Raw genomic sequence first — 19,741 nt, 5'->3', positions numbered from 1 at the left:
CAAATCTCACTGAGGCTATTGTAAGTTTATTTTAAGAGACATTTGGTGTCTTTAAAACTGAAATTTAACATTGTTTAGGAATTCCGAGAAATATCTTACCTCAAGAAGTTAAAGGTCAAAAAACAGGACCGGATATTCCCTCCAGAGACCAGCGCCCCAGCACCACTGGCACCTCCACTGTCCACCCCCTCAGCACCCACAGCTGTGAACTCCTCTGCTCCAGCAGGTATGACTCCGGGAAGAGCTGTGGGTTGGGTTTGACCTATGAGCTGTACCTTGCAAGGGTGTAACATATTGAAGCAGGTGTCCTGCAGTCTTGTGCCGTGTGGACAATGTTCCTTGAGACATGTTCAGAATATACCACCCAGTGTACTGCTAAACACGTCCCAGTCTGCAGGCCCATTATCCTCCCTGCCCCAGTGGCCATCACGAGCCTGGGGAGATCCTGGTCATGAGTAGATGTGCCCTAGGACATGAGAAGCAGTGAGATCTGAGCCTTTTATTGGAAAGGAGAACTGTACTTGCTCCTTTCGGCATGTGGAGGCCATGGTGGGCTGGGTAGGAGACAGGGTTCTTCTGAGCACTACTAGCCTTCCTGGTCCCTCCTTCACAGCCCCTTCCTCTGCTGTCTCCCTGCAGTTCACACCCACATCAGTGATTTTGTTCTCTACAGAGACTTCAGTGAAATTCAGTTGGTGTCCTCAATGGCCGTCCTCCAGAGAGGACAAACTGTCTTTTCCCCAGTTGGGAGATACGAAGCTATGGCCTGTGGCCTGGCTGTCACCAGTGCTGCATTCCTAACTCACAGAAGGCCCCATCCGCACCAACCTGACAGTGCTGGCACTCAGTGCCCGGCTTGCCACCTTTTGCCTGCAAGATCTTAGCTCAGTGTGACCATAGTGATCAAAACTTTCAGCTTTGTCACCGGGAAGTCTGATTTGCAAACAAGAAGTGCACTTTGTTGCACAGGAGTTGGGAGGAGGAAAGTATGGAGGGAGCTCTCCCCACCCACCCTCTTCCTGGCGTTCTGGTGCAGCCTTGCTAGCCAGCTCCCAGCAGTGCCAGGACAGCCAGCCTGGGTCACCCTGCCCCATGGCGTGTGCCCTTCCCAGTTTTCTCTTTCGCTGAACCCACAAGTACTCGGGTGGTAGTTTGCTCTTCTACCCTTTTTGTTCTCTCACTGCCTGTCAGCTTCTGTCTTCATAAGATTTTCCCAAAGAGAAAAGAACGAAGGCGAAGACTGGCCATCTCTGCGGCTACTGAGGTTTCCCCGAGGAAGCCGCTGCTTTGACTTGCTTTGCATCATCCTTTCCTGGGGACCAGAGTACAGTGGCCTAGCCTGACGCTTCTGCTCTCCTGCCCCAGATAAGCCACTGTCCAACATGAAGATCCTGACTCTCGGGAAACTCTCCCAGAACAAAGATGAAGCGAAGGCCACGATTGAGAAACTCGGGGGCAAGCTGACAGGATCGGCCAACAAGGCCTCCTTGTGTATCAGCACTAAAAGTGAGTTTCACGGGCTGTGCCTCTCACAGGTGTGGTGAGATTCATTGGGCGAGTGTGGCACCGCCAGGTTCAGACTCTTGCCACCACAGCTTAAAGCTAAAACTAGTATTTGTAGTGTATTGTATGTGTTCACGGGTGGCAGACCATAGGCTTAGCGCTGCTCAGTGTTCCACAGGATGTTCCCTAGGTTCACTGCCCAAACAAAGATGTGAAAATGGAGAGAAATTGGTTCCTTCGTAGGTAGAGTGGAGGCTACTACTTTTCAGTCCAGTGATGGAATCCAGGCCCATATTTGTAGGCTGTACTGGTCAGTGTTGTGGGTCTGGGCCTAAGAGTCCATTTCTATCGAGTACCCCCTGACATCATACTGAGGGTTGGAGAAGGTGGCGTCCCTTGGCTTCCCCACCCAAGGGGCAGCCGGGGTCACTAGAACAGCTTGGAAGGGAAGAATTGTTGGTGACAGGATCATTAGCGTCCTCAGGCTGTAGTAGTTTATGATTTGTTTGGGGGGTCTTTTGGTTTTGGGGGGTTTGTCTAGTTTTTAATTTCCCTGTCTGTTTTAAACAGAGGAGGTAGAAAAGATGAACAAGAAGATGGAGGAAGTGAAAGCCGCCAATGTTCGAGTTGTGTGTGAGGACTTCCTCCAGGATGTCTCTGCCTCCACTAAGAGCCTCCAAGAGCTGCTCTCTGCCCACAGCTTGTCCTCTTGGGGGGCTGAGGTGAAGGTCGAGCCTGTTGAGGTGGTTGCCCCCAAGGGGAAGTCAGCTGCACCCTCCAAGAAGAGCAAGGGCCTTGTCAAGGAGGAAGGTGAGGCCCAGCTGCCCCCGCCTGATACCTCGCTTCTCTGTCCCCAAAGTGCTCTGGTGAGCGGTATCCTTAGCTCAGTGTTAAAGCGAGCACAAAATAGCAGGCCTCTGGGGTGGCAGGCGGTGTGCAGGCCGTGACGTGTGCCTCTAGGAGCTGTTCTGCCTTTGCTGTCTTAGTTGGATCTTTATGTTCCTTTGTCCCTTCCCAAGGTGTCAACAAGTCTGAAAAGAGGATGAAATTAACTCTGAAGGGAGGAGCAGCTGTTGATCCTGACTCTGGTGAGTGTGCAGGAGCCACCCACGTGCCCTGGGTGATTAGGGGGTTCTGCAGTTCAGAGGGGAGCAGGTATCCTTTGCTTGCCAGTCAACCCTGGAAGCATGTGGATCGGTGGGGACCCTCTGAAGGTGGTGTAACAGCCACCTAACTGGGGGCTGCTTGGCCCATAGACCCTTGGGGTTGCACCCTAGTCCTGCAAGGGAGAGAACTAGGAGCTTTGCCTCTGGGGCAGGTCTGGAACATTCTGCACACGTCCTGGAGAAAGGCGGGAAGGTGTTCAGTGCCACACTTGGCCTGGTGGACATTGTGAAAGGGACCAACTCCTATTACAAGCTGCAACTTCTGGAGGATGACAAGGAGAGCAGGTGAGCAGGGGCCAGATTTTGTAGTATGTGCTGCCCTCTTGGGGAGGTCGGGCTGCTGTGCCCCCCCCCCCCAGCAGGAGAACGAGTCACAAAAAGCCGTGGTACACAAGGTCTCTCCATCTCCATAAAAAATAGCAGCTGCTGGCTGTCAGTTATGTTGCCTGTTCTTTTAGCTACTTAATAAAAACAAAAAAACCACTAGTGATTTGTTGTTGTGCACATATTAAAATTAAATTTTATTCTCTCTGTTTGTTTTTCAAATCAGGGCATTTCTGTGTAGCCCTGGCTGTCTTCGAACTCCCTTTGTAGGCCATACTGGCCTTGAACACTGAAATCTGCCTGCCTGTGCCTCTCAAGTGTCAGGATAAAAGGTGTGCACCACCACCACACCTGGCTTTAATTTCATTCTTTTATGCTATTCCACACTATGGTTACTAGAATGCAGGTTTAACGTCCTGGTGTGTTTAAATGTCCTCTCTCAGTTGTAGCATGCTTGCCTGTGTTGAAGTGTTCACTGCCCTGGGTTCCACCCGAGCTTTGAACACTGCCCCTTACTGAGGAGAACCTGGAACAGAACAGACGCTCAGCCTGCCTCTGCCCCCTGCAGGTACTGGATCTTCCGGTCCTGGGGCCGGGTGGGCACAGTTATCGGCAGCAATAAACTTGAGCAGATGCCATCCAAAGAGGATGCTGTTGAGCACTTCATGAAATTATATGAGGAGAAGACTGGGAATGCCTGGCACTCCAAAGATTTCACCAAGTATCCCAAAAAGTTCTACCCTCTGGAGATTGACTATGGCCAGGTAATCACAGTAATGTTCCTTTAACTCCGCAGTGTGACTCAGAGTTCATGAGATACCAGGGCCACAAATACCTCCCCCCAAAACTTCCTGGCTCATTACATGAGTCCAGTGTTGACGGTTTGTACACCAACCTCAGGTACGTTACAAACCCAGAAATTGGGGTTGCTTGACACTTCAGTACACTGGTTGAGTGAAGGGCAGAAGTCACTTGATCATTTCAGTAGCTCCAGAAAAACATACCATAAAGCATCAAAAGAAACTTAGATAAGAACAGGGCGAGGGGAGCTCAGGCTGCCTTTGAACTTGTCCTGCGTGCTGGGATTCAGGTTTGTACAATTACAGGTGTTGTCACACCCACTAGCAGTGGAGATTCTAAAGTGTAATGATCTGCCATCAGGACATGTGGACTAACTTGATGTACTCTGCTTGTGTCTAGATTTAGTCTTCCAGCATTACCTACATATTTTGGAAGTCTCCTTATGTGGTACCAGGTGACATTTTTTGTGGCTAGAAGATTATGTTTTGGTTGAGCCAGGGCCTTGCTGTTTAGAAAGTCAAACTAGTAGTCACCTGTGACAGCATCTGAAATGCTGGGGCTGCAGATATGTATGCCATGATTGGGAAAGCACCATTTTCTTTTTATTATTTATTTATTTGGTTTTTCAAGATAGGCTTTCTCTGTGTGGCTGTGTGTCCTGAACTCGCTTTATAGACCAGGCTGGCCTTGAACTCACAGAGATCTGCCTGCCTCTGCCTCCCAAGTGCTGGGATTACAGGTGTGCACCACCACACCCAGCTAGCAAAGCACCATTTCTTAAGGTCAAATAGATTCCTAAGATGTTAGTAAACTTAGCCAAGGGCATGTACATGTTGAATTTATAAAAGCAAAGAGATTTATAAATGGGTGCAGATTTTAATTCCAAGCCCTTGCGGTCTGGCATGCCTCAGAGAGAAAATTCTTTCTGTTGCAGAGTTGTGAACTCTGCATTAAAAGTAAAATTTGGAGGCCAGTGTGGTGGTGCACACCTTTAATCCTGGTATGGAGAGCAGAGACAGGTGGATCTCTATGAACCTGCGGACACTCTAGTCTTCATCGTGTTTCTGGGTGGCCAGGGTTCCCTGCTTCCAAACAGAACAAAACATAGACTTTAGCTCTTAACTTGATGCTGACGCGGAGACCTTGGACTTACAGGTGGACAGGGTAGTGCCCTCTGCTGAATTAAATATCTTAAGTATTTGTTTTAGAAAATGAAACTAACCAGGATTAATCATAATAAAGTCATGGCATGTCTGCATCTGGCTAGTTTCACCTTTGCTGTCATTTTCCCACCATAATATTGGAACCTGTCTCATATGTCATGTGGTACTCACCTGTCTCTTTCCTCATGGCCAGGATCCAGCCCCCACCCCCACCCCCCTTTCTCCAAAGGCACCACTTTTCATAGGGGCACAAGTGAAACAGAGAAGTAGTTTAACATTTCATTTATTAAGATTTCTTTATTATTTTATATATATGAATGCTCTATCTTCACATACACCTGCACTCCAGAAGAGGGCGCCAGATCTTATTACAGATGGTGAGCCACCATGTGGTTTCTGAAAATTGAACCCAGGACCTCTGGAGGAGGAGCCAGTGCTCTTAACCTCTGAGCCATCTCTCCAGAAACCATGAAGCCAACTTAAATTTTAGCCCAGCTTGTGCAGAGTGGCCTTGCGCTCATGTGATAGATACTAACAGAAGTGTTGGGAGCATTTCCTGTTTGTGCTATGAAACCTGGTGTGTCATAGCACTCAGCTTAATTTAGAGTGGCTGCATTGCAAAACCTCAGTGGCCTGTCCTGGAGCCAGCAGCCACCAGAGTAAACTAACACCTGCCTAAAAGCCCTGTTTCCTTTTGGGATGTTGAGATTTGTTTGTTTGGGGGTCGGTGTGTGTATTTGCTTTTCAGGTTGATTTGATTAGTTTTTCACTGAACTCAGGTCATGAGGCTTGGAGACGGGCGGGTGTCTTTACTAACTACTGACTCACCTCATGACCTGGTTTGCTGGAAGTTCCTGAATCAGCCAGCTACTTAAATGTTGAGATTACAATCAGCTAATGCATCCTTTTTATTTATTTATTTATTTTTCTCTTTCTATCTTTAAAAAAACAATTTAGACAGGGTCTTGCCTTGAATTCCATCTTGGGGTGGGCCAGATATCATAGCTGATCAAAACATAACACAGCCCTCCCTCTGCTTAGACATTTAGAGTCTTTTCCGGCACCTGCTGTGGTGATTCAGGTAGGCATAGAGGCATTTGAGTGCCTCTCAAAGGGCCACCTCTTGAGAGGTAGAGTCACTGAGTCATAAGAAATACGTGCTCACTGTGGCTTCTTAAAACCCAGTTTGCCAGCCGGGCGTGATGGCGCACGCCTTTAATCCCAGCACTTGGGAGGCAGAGGCAGGCAGATCGCTGTGAGTTCGAGACCACCCTGGTCTACAAAGCGAGTCTAGGACAGCCACTACACAGAGAAACTCTGTGGGGGGGGGGGGACAAAAACAGTTTGGCCTCCAGTGAGGTCATACCCACAGGACATGAAAGCATCTCTAAAGCTCCGTATGCAGAGCAGACTCACTGGGAAATGACTGCAGCGCCTGGAGCACAGGCAGCTCAGGTTCTGCAGCTTAACCCAAGGATAATCCAGGTCCTCAGTTCAGCTCACTGACCCCCTGCAAATGCTGTGCTGTGCACCACATCACCTGACAGGACCAGCACAACTCCTGCCTTCCCAGGTGTGAAAGGCAGGTGTGAAAACTAGAGTTGAGGCAATCCAACGCAGTTGGTCTTAGCCAGTTCTCCGGGGGGCAGGAGTGAAATCTCATGTGCAATGCTGTGTCAGAGAATGTGCGGGTACATCTCTGTCAAGCTGCCTGACAAAATGAGACCAAACAAATGAGGAGATTCTGTAGAGACCATGTAAACTGGGTCCTGCCGCTGACCCTGGGTAAGCAGCCATGGGGAAAGGGGTGACTAACAGGCTTCTGCCCGTTGAGCTGAGCTTCATTGTCAAGCAGCCATTCCTTTTCTCTCTCTCTCTCTCTCTCTCTCTCTCTCTCTCTCTCTCTCTCTCTCTCCTTCTGGTTTTTCTTTTTCTTTTTCTTTTTCTTTTTCTTTTTCTTTTTTTTTTCTTCGAGACAGGGTTTCTCTGTGTAGCCTTGGCCATCCTGGACTCCCTTTGTAGACCAGGCTGGCCTTGAACTCACAGCGATCCACCTGCCTCTGCCTCCCGAGTGCTGGGATTAAAGGCTTGCGCCATCACGCCCGGCTACTCCTTCTGGTTTTTCAAGACAGCTCTGGCTGTCCTGGAACTCGCTCTGTAGACCAGGCTGGCTTTGAACTCACAGAGATCCACCTGCCTCTGTCTCCCAAGTGCTGGGATTAAAGGCGTCTGCCACCACCACCACCCTACTCCCTGGCAGCTATACCTTCTAAGTTGGGTGTGGATGCACAGCATACCCAGAGAGGGGCAGATGTCAGAACAGCTGGAATACGAATCTGATGCGATTGGAGGGTGCGTGTGTGCGAATTACTCTGCCTGTGCGTGTAGCTCTTGTAGCCACCATTGTTTGGGGAGTTTGGGTGAACATTTGGCTTTTTCACTGGTAGTCCTAGTTACCTGTCACTAACCCCTGATGACATCACCCTCTGTTGTCTTCCTGGTTCCCCACTTTCCTGAAGGACGAGGAGGCAGTGAAGAAGCTGACGGTAAAGCCCGGCACGAAGTCGAAGCTCCCGAAGCCGGTGCAGGAGCTCGTCGGGATGATCTTTGACGTGGAGAGCATGAAGAAGGCCTTGGTGGAGTATGAGGTGGGTGCCGCTGCAGCCGCATGCTAAGCCTGCGCAAGTGGTGGCGCCCCCACCCGCTGCTGCTTGCCCAGAGTCACTCCAGCTGTGGAGCATGTAGACTGTCCAGGGCCCTCCCTACTCCCTACCCTTGTGCCTCTCTTTATTTTGTTTTGTGTCTTAGGGTAGGTAGGTCTAGTTATTTGGGGCCCAGACCTACCAGCTAGCGGATTCTCAAGACAGGGTTTCTCTGGTGTAGCCTTGGCTGTCCTGGGCTCCCTTGGTAGTCTCTGCCTCTGCGAATGCTGGCATTGCAGGCGTGGGCCACTGGGCCGGGTAGGTCAGCTCTTTCTTAGAACTTGGGTTGGTGTCGTCGTGGAGGAGTGTTCTCCTCACATACACAAGGCAGAGAAAGGGAAAGGTTGGGGGCGAGATGAGTGCACTTGGAACCATGGTGCTCTTGATTGGGCCTGTGTGACAAGGGCAACAGGCTAAGTCGAGCGCAGCCTAGTCTCGCCTCACCTCCAGCCTTCCAGCAACTGAGGCAGGAAGGGACCTCTGTACCTGGCCAGCCACACACAAGCTGCTTTGCAAATCAAGCAGCTTTGGTGGATGTGACCAGTGCTACAGGCCTAGGGCACAGATCTGCTGGCACTTGGGTGTCTCACACACTCCTCAGCGACCAGCAAACCTGTCCACTTGGAGGAGGGAGCCGGTGTCCAAGTGGGGAGCTGCCTGCTCTTCATCACTGTGACAAAATGGCCATGCCGCTGTTTGGTGTCAGCTCTAGCCCTTGATTCACAGCAGACCCTGCAGTAGTGTGCTTAGTTGAGGTGTTCCTGAGAACAAATGCATAGCCTTTTGGGGTGGCTGATAGGAAAAGGAAGTGTTGGATCAGGTGTGTCTTGAACTGGATGGCAGCAAGGTGCCCTTTCTTGCTATGGAGACCTGGGCAGTGCAGCCTTGGTTCTGTGGGGTGGGTGGGAACTGTGTTGGTTGTTGCTTCACAAGTGCACTGGGCTGGTGATACACGGTGTCTAGGGTCTCATAAGAGGGCGCAGTTCTGAGCAGCTGAGCCACTGGTCTCCTATGAGGGGACAGTGCTCTGTCACCATTCTGCAGAATGCCCCGCATTAAGGTCCCCTGTCTCCACAGATTGACCTTCAGAAGATGCCCTTGGGGAAGCTGAGCAGAAGGCAGATCCAGGCCGCCTACTCCATCCTCGGTGAGGTCCAGCAGGTAAGCAAGCACCTCAGGGTCTCCAGCCAAGCCAGCTGCTCTCCTAGTGAGAGGCAGCCACACTGTCTGCCTAAGCTGTGCTTTATGGGGATTTGGATTTTTTTTTTTTCAGTTCAGTAAATATTGCAGTCCCTGTCATTGACCAGAGAGTACTAAAAACTACACAAATAGTAATGATTTTATTTATCAGATGTGATAAAGTCCTTAGAAACTTGGCAGAGTGTTGTTATTTGTGTGTCCCCAGCCTAGAGCTCCCAGTGACGACCTCCAGATTAGAAGGCTCTCCTTGTACTTGAGGGTGGGTGCTGCCTCTTGTGAGAAGAAAAAGGAGCTCCCGCTGGAGAAGTAGACTTCCTGGGTGCCACTGAGCAGTGACCCTATGTCCCCAGCTCCAGCTCTTTTTGTTCATGCCCCCGAGTAGCAGCAGGTAGATGCTCCCAGCACTGTGGACAGGTTTTTTGTTGATATTTGTTTGGGTCTCGCTGTGTAACCCTCACTGCCTGGAACTAGATCCACCTGCCTTTGCGTACTGGGATTAAAGGTGTGGGCCATCCAGCCCAGCTGAACAATTTTCAAGCATAAAACTCAAAGGGGTTTTACAGCAGTGACTGAGCCTGCAACATAGATTTTGCACTTTGTGTGGATAAGCTGTGCTGGCACCAGGACCATGGTCCCGTCCACCTCAGTGCCACCACTCCAGTGATGAGGTGCTCCAATGACCGTTTTCCTGCTTGTGCAGAGGGTCGCTGCTTCAGTCCTGTGTTCCTTGTGCCCCTTCCAGGCAGTGTCCCAGGGCAGCAGTGACTCCCAGATCCTGGATCTCTCCAATCGCTTCTACACCCTGATCCCCCATGACTTCGGAATGAAGAAGCCCCCACTCCTGAACAATGCGGACAGTGTGCAGGTACCGGGCTGCCGGGATGGGGCAGGGCTGGATGCTGGTGGGACTGCCCTCCTCACTGTGTCCTTTGCTTTACCCAGTAAGTCTAGGGAATCCTCACGAATCAAGAGGCCCCTTCTCTGTCCCCACATAAAGGCCCCATGTGTCCCTGGCTTAAGTCAGCTTGTGGCCCTTAGTGGCATCTGTGTCCCTGCCTGCATTCTAACATCTACCCCTCACTTCCCCAAGTAGCAGAGCCTCGTTAGCATGCCAGGGTGTGCCCGTGAGTGTCTGCTGTGTGGTGAGAGGTGATGGCACACTCTGGCCAACAAAGAGACCTTCCCTACTGTGGGAGCAGATGTCAGGAGTCACCTACACACTGTGTGCGCTGTAAGACTTGTTTGCCTTTTTCCCTATGGACTTAGCTCTCAGGTGTTTATTTTGTCCCTAGGCCAAGGTGGAGATGCTGGACAACCTCCTGGACATTGAGGTGGCCTATAGTCTTCTCAGGGGTGGGTCTGATGACAGCAGTAAGGACCCCATCGATGTCAACTACGAGAAGCTCAAAACTGACATTAAGGTGAGAGGCCTGTCCCTTCCCCAGATTTCAGTATAGTAATTCACCCAAGAGCAGTGGTCCCCAACCTACATGTGCAGCTAGGCCACAAGTCTGCCCTCCCACATATCCAAATGCTAATGATGGTCTTTGAGACCCCCCTGCGGAAGTCTTCTGAGCTAGCTAGCTCATTGAGTTGGTATGGAGACTGGTTTTGGGGGTCCTGCCAAATGCTCCTTCTGAGTGGGAAAGCAATAGGTTCTTGGTGAAGAGGCTCCTGTTTGCATCTACGGTTAGAAAGCTTGCAATTCAAACGCAACCAGAACCCCTAGGTTTTCTGAGCTTAGAATAAGAAAGCGTGAAGAGCACTTACATACGCCCAGCTTGTTTAATGTGGCTACATCAGCAGCGCATGGTTAGGCTTGCACTGAGCCAGCTGTGGTGCACATGGGAGAGACTGTCCTCAGATGCTGTGGTGGGAATGGGGGTGTGTTAGTGGTAGAGCACTCACTAGAGGTGTGCAAGGTCCTTTGGGCCATCCTTCGGACTAGGGTGGGACTTGAGTGTGTTCCCTCAGTGAGCCGGACTCCTGGTCCACCTCACCAGTGGTGAGCCTTGTGTTTCTAGCTTGGCTCAGAGTCTCGTGTGTAGACAAGAACTCTTGAACTCCTTCTGTAGCAGTCGAAGTGGATGAAGAAGTGGTGCTCTGGTGCATGGGGCCCTGGCCTGGCTTGGAGGCGGCAGTCCTTGGGCAGTGAGAACTGCTCCTGGCTAGTTTATCACCGTGGGGCTCTCTGGGCATCTCTAATTCCAGATGTCTGTTTTCTAGGTGGTTGACAGAGATTCTGAGGAGGCTGAGGTCATCAGGAAGTACGTTAAGAACACTCATGCAACTACACACAATGCCTATGACCTGGAAGTGATAGATGTAAGAATCTTTCTTTTCTCTGCCCCCTTTCTATCCTGCCAGGTCTCTCCTGTCCCCTCCTTTCTTGGGCCCTGGCTCAGAAAGAATTTTACCCTTTTTTTGAGGCAGGGTCTTTATATAGACCAGGCTGGCTTGGAACTCAAAGCTCCCCCTGCCTCTGCCTCTTAGTACTGGGATTAAAGGCATGCGCCACTACCGCCCAGCTCTACTTTGCTTTTAGTAAGAAGTGACTTGTGTTGAGCCAGAAAATTAGTGGTATTGTATAGTTGGCTGTAGCTTTTTGCTGTGTATTTAAAGTGCCCCACAATTGGTTTTAGGATCTGAAAATATTACCAGAAGCTCATGATAAAATTCCTCAGGCCAGACATATGTATCTCTAATGCTGGCATTTGGGAGGCTGAGGCAGGAAGCTCAGCAGGCCAAGACTAGCCTGGGCTGCATGGTTAGTTCCAGGTTAGCCTGTGCTGCATTGTGAGACTGGTCTCAAAGAAAAGGTTCCTTGGGGGCATATCTGCTGCACATTAGCCTCAGTGTTTGTAATGGCTCATTTGCTGTGGAGTGGAGCCTTGGGACCTGTGCACTGGATCAGCCCAGCCCAGCCTGTGAGGAGTACAACAAAGCTAAAGCTTCCTAGCTCTTGGGACACGTGATCAGTACCAGAAGCTCTTGAGTCCGTCCATCTCCTTGGTGAACCCGAGTAATGGTATTTGTGTCTCCCTTTTGCCAACTGTCCAGATCTTCAAGATAGAGCGTGAGGGAGAGAGCCAGCGTTACAAGCCCTTTAAGCAGCTTCACAATCGGAGGCTGCTGTGGCATGGGTCCAGGACCACCAACTTTGCTGGCATCTTGTCACAGGGTCTGCGGATAGCCCCACCTGAGGCACCTGTGGTAAGTGACTGTCCTCTCTATGGGAGCACTTGTTCCTGTAGTGGTCTCTTTAAAGGGCCTTGGGTGCCTAGGCCAGGACACTCTGAAAACTGATAGGACAAATTGACATGCAGGGAACAAGCTTTGGAGCCCAGGCGCATCTCTCCCCAGCTGGCGGCATCCATGAGCTCCTGAATTTCCACCGATAAATGGAATAGGACATGGGATAGACAGCATTGCCTGCTGGGTTACAGAAGGGACCAGCTGAGCAGGCCCTCACTAATCCAGAGTAAAGAAAAGGAAGGGCTTAGTGGCTGTATGCTAGGCACCGCCCTGTGGCTGGACAGTGACCTCAGTGACAGTGACCTCAGTTCCTAAGCCTCCCACTTGAGAGTGAAGAAGAGGATCCGCTGTTTGCCTGGGGGAGGGGTGTGGTGTGTGTGTGTGTGTGTGTGTGTGTGTGTGTGTGTGTCTGTCTTAGTCTTAGCCTAGTCTCAGTAGTGCTCACTCAGTCTGCACATTAGCCTCAGGACACTTCCTGGTAAGAGAAAGTGGCATCCTAAGCTCTTAGGTGACTCCATAAGGCCTGACTGTGAGTGCTGGCTGGCCTTTGACAGAGAACAGTGCCTCTCAGAGGTGATGGCTACAGGACTTAGCCTGCCAGTGGCTCGGGTGGGTACTCAGGGGAAAGCCTCACTGATTGACTTGGCCATCCCTCTTCCAATCTCCAGACAGGCTACATGTTCGGGAAAGGGATCTACTTTGCCGACATGGTATCCAAGAGTGCGAACTACTGCCACACATCTCAGGGAGACCCAATTGGCTTAATACTGTTGGGAGAAGTTGCCCTTGGAAACATGTGAGTATCCACGCCAAGGCCAGGATGGGCAGAGGGACTAGAAGGAGACTCTTCGTGGCTTGTAAGCACAGACAGGATCGAGGGAGATTCAGAGATGCTATGAAAACTGAAGGGCGGCCACGCAGGAGGGCCAGGAAATGGCGGCAGCGGCAGCAGTCCTTACGCAGAACGGGGAGGCAAAGAGGTCGTTCTTGAAAGAGAAGATCCGAGTCCTCTGGCTTCAGGCAACCTCCTATTGCTGTGAGCTGTGACCAGAAGAGCAAGATGGTGAACTAGTCCGTAGGATAGACGAGACAGGAACCTTTAAGCAGCTGACTACGGCTCCAAAGAGGCCCTTGCTTTGGAAATAGCCCCATAGCAGTGGCAGCTGTTGCAGGCTCTTTGCTTGAGCACTCAGGGTTCTGATGAGTCCAGGAGGTGTGAGGAGGAGGTTACAGGGCAGGCAGGGTTCTGTGGGCTCCTGGTTCCTTGACAGTAAAGATGCTGATGAATGGGTTTGAGAGCCCAGTGACCAAGGGCTCTTCTGAGACTGTCCTCTCTTAAATAGGTACGAACTCAAACACGCTTCACATATCAGCAAGTTACCCAAGGGCAAGCACAGTGTCAAAGGTACTGTCCTCTAGCCCACTGGGCACATTGCCACCAAAGGCTGGACTCTTGGAGCTGGCTGCTGGAGGTCCGTTTAAAAACAAGACTGCTTCATTCCTTGTGGCTGCAGTTAGTGTCAGTGCCACATGGTTTTATGGGGCACCAGGAACCAAATCAGGGCGTGCTGGTGGCCTGAGATTTTGAGCAGTTTTATCAGGCCAGGAGGGACCTCTGGTGTACCTGGAATTGTTGAGAGGGGAGCACATGAAGGAGGCGTTGGGGTGTTGGCCACAGCATAACCCCACCTGGGCCACTATGACAATACTGATTTCCGTTGTTGCCTTGGGACCTTTCTTTCTTTCTTTCTTTTTTAAAGATTTACTTATTTTTTTACTTATTGCATATGAGTGCTTTACAGAAGAGGGCAACAGATCTCGTTATAGATGGTTGTGAGCCACCATGTGGTTGCTGGGAATTGAACTCAGGATCTCTGGAAGAGCAGGTGGCGCTCTTAACCACTGAGCCATCTCTCTAGCCCCCCTTGGGACCTTTCTTACAGAGTCCATGCTTGCAGCCTGAAGGATGTTGAAAGTGAGCAGACACACATCCTGTGTGAAGTAGATGTCATGTGCCCAGGACATTCACACACCCCTGTTACACATCCTCTGTCATGCCTTGACTGTTCACCTTACATTACAGGTTTGGGCAAAACTACCCCTGACCCTTCGGCCAGCATCACCCTGGAGGGTGTAGAGGTTCCACTGGGGACAGGGATCCCATCAGGTGTTAATGATACCTGCCTACTGTATAACGAGTATCCTTTACTGGGGTGTGTATGTGTGTGTGTGTGTGTGTGTGTGTGTGTGTGTGTGCGCGCGCGCGCGCGCGTGCGCATTTTGGAAACACCAGCAGGTGCGTATGCCCTCATCACCCCAGGTAGCTGACCTAGGAATAGTGGTGACTTTTCTCTCCTCTTGGGTGGTCTCCTGTGTGCACTTGAGGTCTGGCTCCCCACTGTGTGGGTAAACCTGGGTCTCTGGGCACTGGTCTCCCTTATTCTCATGGTGGAGGAAAAGGTCACGGGACTCAGCTGTTGGCTCCTTGACAACTGCCCCCCAGGTACATTGTCTATGACATTGCTCAGGTGAATCTGAAATACCTGCTGAAACTCAAGTTCAACTTTAAGACATCCCTGTGGTAAAATGTGAGGGGTGGGCTGTGCCCAGCACCCAAGGCCTAGGGGGTCACTCCCCCTGGTGCCTCTGCACCAGACACCACAAAACCTCAGCCATGTGGCCACCTAAGGTGGCACCCTCACCGAATCTCCTTAGGAAGGGTTTTATACGGACAGGTTAAAGGGCCCTGGTTTCAAGTCCCTTGTCCATGTTGCACCCGGGGGCGGGAGGGTTTGGGTTTTATCCTACCGCGCGCAGCAGGCTCAGCCCGGATAGATAGAGCTGACAGTAGAGGAAGAGCCGGGGAGAGCTTTTTGTTTGGTTTGCCTAGACTCGTCCTGAGGGAAGAAACAAGCCACGTCACAGTCACAGTGTCTGCCTCACTGGTTCCCCAGGAAGGGAAATGTGCTTCCTCCCTTTTTTTCAAGGGTTTGTCTTTGGTCTTGATTTTGGCAAAATGTTAAGCATTTATTTTGAGCTAAAAATAAAAATAATTTCATACTATATAGATTTTCTATCTTGTACTTAATTGTTCCCTTTGCCTTCTGGGCTTTTGGTTTTCAGTGATAAACATGGGGTAACCAAAGGAAGGGGCTACGTGATGCACTTAACTGGGGAAACGCTGAATCTGAAGTATAGTCAGTTCAGAGTTGCATTTGGGGTTCTTGATTCATCCATGAGCAATCTTGTCTTCCAAACTGAACCTTCTGTAATCAACATAGCCACCCAAAGGGCTACTAGGTCTCAATTAAAATGCAAATGGCTATCTACTCCTGTGTTGTGTGGCTCTTCTCTGACAGGAATATGGTTATCTTCATAGTAAGAAATCTGCAGGGAGCCCGGCAGTGGTGGCGCACGCCTTTAATCCCAGCACTTGGGAGGCAGAGGCAGGCGGATCGCTGTGAGTTCGAGGACAGCCTGGTCTACAAAGTGAGTCTAGGACAGCCAAGGCTACACAGAGAGACCCTGTCTCAAAAAACAAAAACAAAAAGAAGAAGAAGAAGAAATCTGCAGGGGCTCTGTGTGTATGAACCCCAACAATACTATATCCATAGGGACGGCTCCCTTCAGATTACATCACTGTACCAGTGGGTTCTCAGCCTTCTCATGCTGTGGTGGCTCCTCAACCATAAGATTGTTTTTGTTGCTACTTCATAACTGTAATTTTGTTACTGTTATAAAACCATGTAAGTATCTGTGGTTTCCAGTGGTCTTGGCCGACTCCTGTGATGGGTTGAGAAACCAGCGCTGTACATCCTGAAGCCGTAGGGCGCCATGGAGCTGTATGGAATTGGAAGATTATGCTTGAACATTAGGTTCCGCTCTGACCTGTTACAGAAGGGCATAGACAAACAGGCTGAAGTCACAGCCACCAGTGGTTCAGGGGACTCCCACCATCCCCCAAACCCAAGAACTTCCAAGGTTGGGGTCATTTTGTTGGTGGTGGTTTGAGTTTTGGTGAAACAAAAAGTAGAACTCAGTCAAGAGAGGAAAGATGGGAAATGACAGTTTCTGTCATTTAAGATCTGCACTTGAACTGAGGGCCAAGAGGTGTAGTGTAGGGTTTCTGATGAGGAACAGTGCTGTATTGGTCACCTGGCAGTCAAGCCGCCTTCTCAGCACCTTTGAGTTGAGAACAGTCTGCACCCCACCCAGATATTCAGTAATGCTCATCAGCTACCGTCGCCTTTTCAACAACAGAGAAAAGCAGTCACCCTCACAGTGCTTGATTAAACAAAATACTTGGAGATACTGTTTAAGGGGTTCCCTGTAATCAAACTTACGTTCCCATTTCTGAGTATTTTATTCTAAGAAGGAACCTACCTGTCATGTTCAATCTTCGCTTGCTTTTGTTCTCCCGTGTATAAGAATTTCAAGTCCAGGCCGGGCTGGAGAGGTGGCTCAGTGGTTAAGAGCACAGACTGCTCTTCCAAAGGTCCTGAGTTCAATTCCCAGCAACCACATGGTGGTTCACAACCATCTATAATGTAATCTGATGCATGCTGTATACAAAAATAAATAAATCTTTAAAAAAAAAAAGGGCCAGAGTGTGGTACCGCACACCTTTAATCCCAGCACTTGGGAGGCAGAGGCAGGTGGATCACTGAGTTTGAGGCCAGCCTGGTCTATAAAGCGAGTCTAGGACAACCAAGGCCACACAGAGAAGAAACCCTGTCTCGAAAAACCAAAATAACTGCTGGGGAAAGGTCTCGCAGAGCTGAGCAGCCAAGATGTGGGACTTCACCGAGGACCAGACTGCAGAATTCAAGGAGGCTTTCCAGCTGTTTGACCGAACAGGGGACGGCAAGATCCTGTACAGCCAATGTGGGGACGTGATGAGGGCCCTGGGCCAGAACCCCACCAACACCGAGGTTCTCAAGGTCCTGGGGAACCCCAAGAGTGATGAGATGAACATGAAGGCGCTGGACTTTGAGCACTTCCTGCCCATGCTGCAGACGGTGGCCAAGAACAAGGACCAGGGAACATACGAGGATTATGTCGAGGGCCTTCGCGTGTTTGACAAGGAAGGGAATGGAACGGTGATGGGTGCCGAGATCCGCCATGTCCTCGTCACGCTGGGTGAGAAGATGACAGAAGAGGAAGTAGAGATGCTGGTGGCGGGCCACGAGGACAGCAATGGTTGTATTAACTACGAAGAGCTTGTCCAGATGGAGCTGAATGGCTGAGGACATCTCCATACTCCAAGCCCGTGCCTTGTCCAGTGTGGCCCCATAGGCTCCCTGATCACAGCACCTGCCCATCTGGGCCCTTTTGGATGATTGATGTTTGCCTTCACCCAATAAAAGCTGCCCTCTGCCCTAAAAAAAAAGAAAAAAAAAAGAAAAACCAAAATAAAATAAAAATGAAAAGTATGGGGCAGACTAAACACCAATGAACATAAAATTAAAATAAATTATATCAAGTATGAGCCAGGCTGTAAAAGGGGAAGGCAAAGTACCAGCTAAGGTTTCATGATTAGTTACAAAGGTGAGATTGGGGGAATCACTTGGGGCTGTTGACTGCAGATTTCAGTCAAAGAGCAAAGCACCTGAGGAGGCTTCCTGGGGACAGGTGACTATTTAAATAGTCTTATTCGTGAGGGACACGTTGCCTCTCTGGGGGCAGAAATGGAGATGGGGGTCCACAGAAGGTCTTCAGTTCTACAGGTCATCTGAGCCAGAGTCTCCAACCTAAGGGTGACAGTCTTCTAAATCTGGCGTCCATCCGTGTTATCTTGAGAATGTGAACACTGGCCTCTGAAGTTCTCAGGTGGCCTGTGACAAGAACTGAACAGTTGGGGCCATTACTACTGAGGTCCAGAGAATGGTGTTGCCAGCATCTGAATGCAAACAGGAAGCTCTAGGTAAGAGACTACACGGTTCCAGTGTCCATTTCCTTCCAGTCTTGTCCTGTTCGCTCCCTTGACCACAAAGCAGCAGGCCTCTGGCTCTTCCCCTGAGAGGCCTAGCCCCCACTTCCAGGCAGGCTCTCTGGGGCTTAGAATAACCAGCTGCTGTCTCAGCAGATGGCCTGGCTAATTTTAGCCATGTGCTCCTACTCACCCAGGGACCAGGCTGGGCTTTCTAGATTTGAATAAGGCAGTGTGCGACTTTGGTTGACAGCCCGTAATAAAGCTTTGAGTTGTGACTTCTGTGCCTAGCATTTGATAGGAATTTCAGAAACATAATTTAAAAGATTTTGTTTCTCCCAAATCAAGAGCCCAAGCTGTGAAGGCAGCAGCAGATGGTCAACCCTGTGGAGTGCTAATGAACGGTGAGCAGGTGACCGCCTGGGGGCATCAACGTCCCAGGGATGCCTATTGCTGTTGCTCTCCTGCTTAAGATGAAAAGGAGCCGCAGCTTAGGGATGATGAGCCACATACTGACTCTTCAGGAGGGCTGTGGTCCCACAGGCACTAGAGCTCTCATAAGTGGGGCTTTTGGGTACCTAGCTGGCAGATCTAGAAGTGGAGACAGGTTGTAACTGAGGAGTTATTTGGGAACTTGTGTTTCCCCAAGTCCTTTTTTTTTTTTTTTTTTTAAATCACCCCTGCCTTACTTTTCTCTTTACTGTGATGAAACATCCTGGCAACTTTAGGAGGGAGAATGTGTGGTGGGGAGGGTGACCCAAACTTGGTTCCTCTACAAGAGCAACAAGCACTTAGTCTGGAGCCATCTCTACAGCCCCAGGAAGGCTTTTAGGTAACGTGCGGAGCTAGAAGCAGCTGGTCACAAGAGCATCTGCAACCAGGAAAAGACGACGGCAAGGAATGCCTGCTATGAACATCTTCCCACCTCAGTTAACTCGTCAGAATAATCTCCAACAGGCATGACCAGAGGCCTGTCTTCCAGGTTACACCAGACCCCCTATTCTCAACCTGTGGGTCACAGCCACTTTGCGGTTGAATGGCCCTTTCACAGGGGTTGTCTAAGACAATCCTGCATGTCATTTTACTTACATTATGATTCATAACAGTTATGAAATAGCAACAAAATAATTCTATGGTTGGAGTCACCACATGAGGAACTGTATTAAAGGGCTGCGGTGTTAGGAGGGTTGAGAACCACTCCCATGGCATCCAGTTGGTAACTGAGATTGACTGTCACACCTCCCCTGGCAGTAACTTTTCCTATCGCGACATGAACAAATAGCTTTGTCCCAGACAGTACCATCAAGAGACCAAAGACACAACTCTACCCAAGCCTAGCTTAGTGGACCAGTAAGCTTATTTGAATAAGGGGTTAGTGTTATAAATTTCCTACATTTCTTGAATCTTATGTGCCTCCCCTCCAGGAAGGAATATTTCAGTTCAGGAGAAATAGGTACATAACACACCTCTCCTCCTGATACAAGAAGACAGGGGTTCTAGGACCCTTCTAGAAAAGAGACCATCTTGGCTTGACCTGCTGTTGGCTTTTCTTTACATTGGTCACAAAAAACTCAGAGGATTGGAGAAGGCACAGGAAGGAAAGACCAGACTCCTTAGGCTTCCTCAACAGAACCTGTGAACAGTACAAGATGAGCATGTGGCCTTCAGAGAAGCCACCTGCTAATTGAGCTGCTTCTC

At 50.0% G+C, this 19,741-nt stretch overlaps 2 protein-coding genes across 2 annotated transcripts in view; both read left to right on the top strand.

Annotated features, from left to right (window-relative positions):
* PARP1 (poly(ADP-ribose) polymerase 1) overlaps positions 1-15,179 on the top strand; it is a 32,815-nt gene extending 17,636 nt beyond the window's left edge. Inside the window, exons 8-23 of the mRNA XM_084776672.1 lie at positions 79-226; positions 1,366-1,506; positions 2,074-2,313; positions 2,523-2,591; positions 2,822-2,954; positions 3,562-3,757; positions 7,477-7,605; positions 8,737-8,820; positions 9,602-9,724; positions 10,152-10,280; positions 11,086-11,184; positions 11,920-12,072; positions 12,783-12,910; positions 13,458-13,519; positions 14,198-14,312; positions 14,618-15,179. Coding sequence (XP_084632798.1) covers positions 79-226; positions 1,366-1,506; positions 2,074-2,313; positions 2,523-2,591; positions 2,822-2,954; positions 3,562-3,757; positions 7,477-7,605; positions 8,737-8,820; positions 9,602-9,724; positions 10,152-10,280; positions 11,086-11,184; positions 11,920-12,072; positions 12,783-12,910; positions 13,458-13,519; positions 14,198-14,312; positions 14,618-14,699 — 2,031 coding nt within the window. The 3' untranslated portion in view covers positions 14,700-15,179. The remainder of the gene's footprint in view (positions 1-78; positions 227-1,365; positions 1,507-2,073; positions 2,314-2,522; positions 2,592-2,821; positions 2,955-3,561; positions 3,758-7,476; positions 7,606-8,736; positions 8,821-9,601; positions 9,725-10,151; positions 10,281-11,085; positions 11,185-11,919; positions 12,073-12,782; positions 12,911-13,457; positions 13,520-14,197; positions 14,313-14,617) is intronic.
* A 1,666-nt stretch (positions 15,180-16,845) lies between these two features.
* LOC311595291 (myosin light polypeptide 6-like) lies at positions 16,846-17,483 on the top strand. Its single transcript, XM_084777873.1, has one exon. The coding sequence runs from the start codon at positions 16,905-16,907 to the stop codon at positions 17,358-17,360; it is 456 nt and encodes a 151-aa protein (XP_084633999.1). The 5' UTR covers positions 16,846-16,904; the 3' UTR covers positions 17,361-17,483.
* The last annotated feature ends 2,258 nt before the right edge of the window (positions 17,484-19,741 follow it).

This window comes from Acomys minous, assembly GCF_964271855.1.
Source record: "Acomys minous genome assembly, chromosome: 1".
In the NCBI taxonomy this organism is placed as follows: Eukaryota; Metazoa; Chordata; class Mammalia; order Rodentia; family Muridae; genus Acomys; species Acomys minous.
This window is presented reverse-complemented; position numbering and strand designations above follow the sequence as displayed.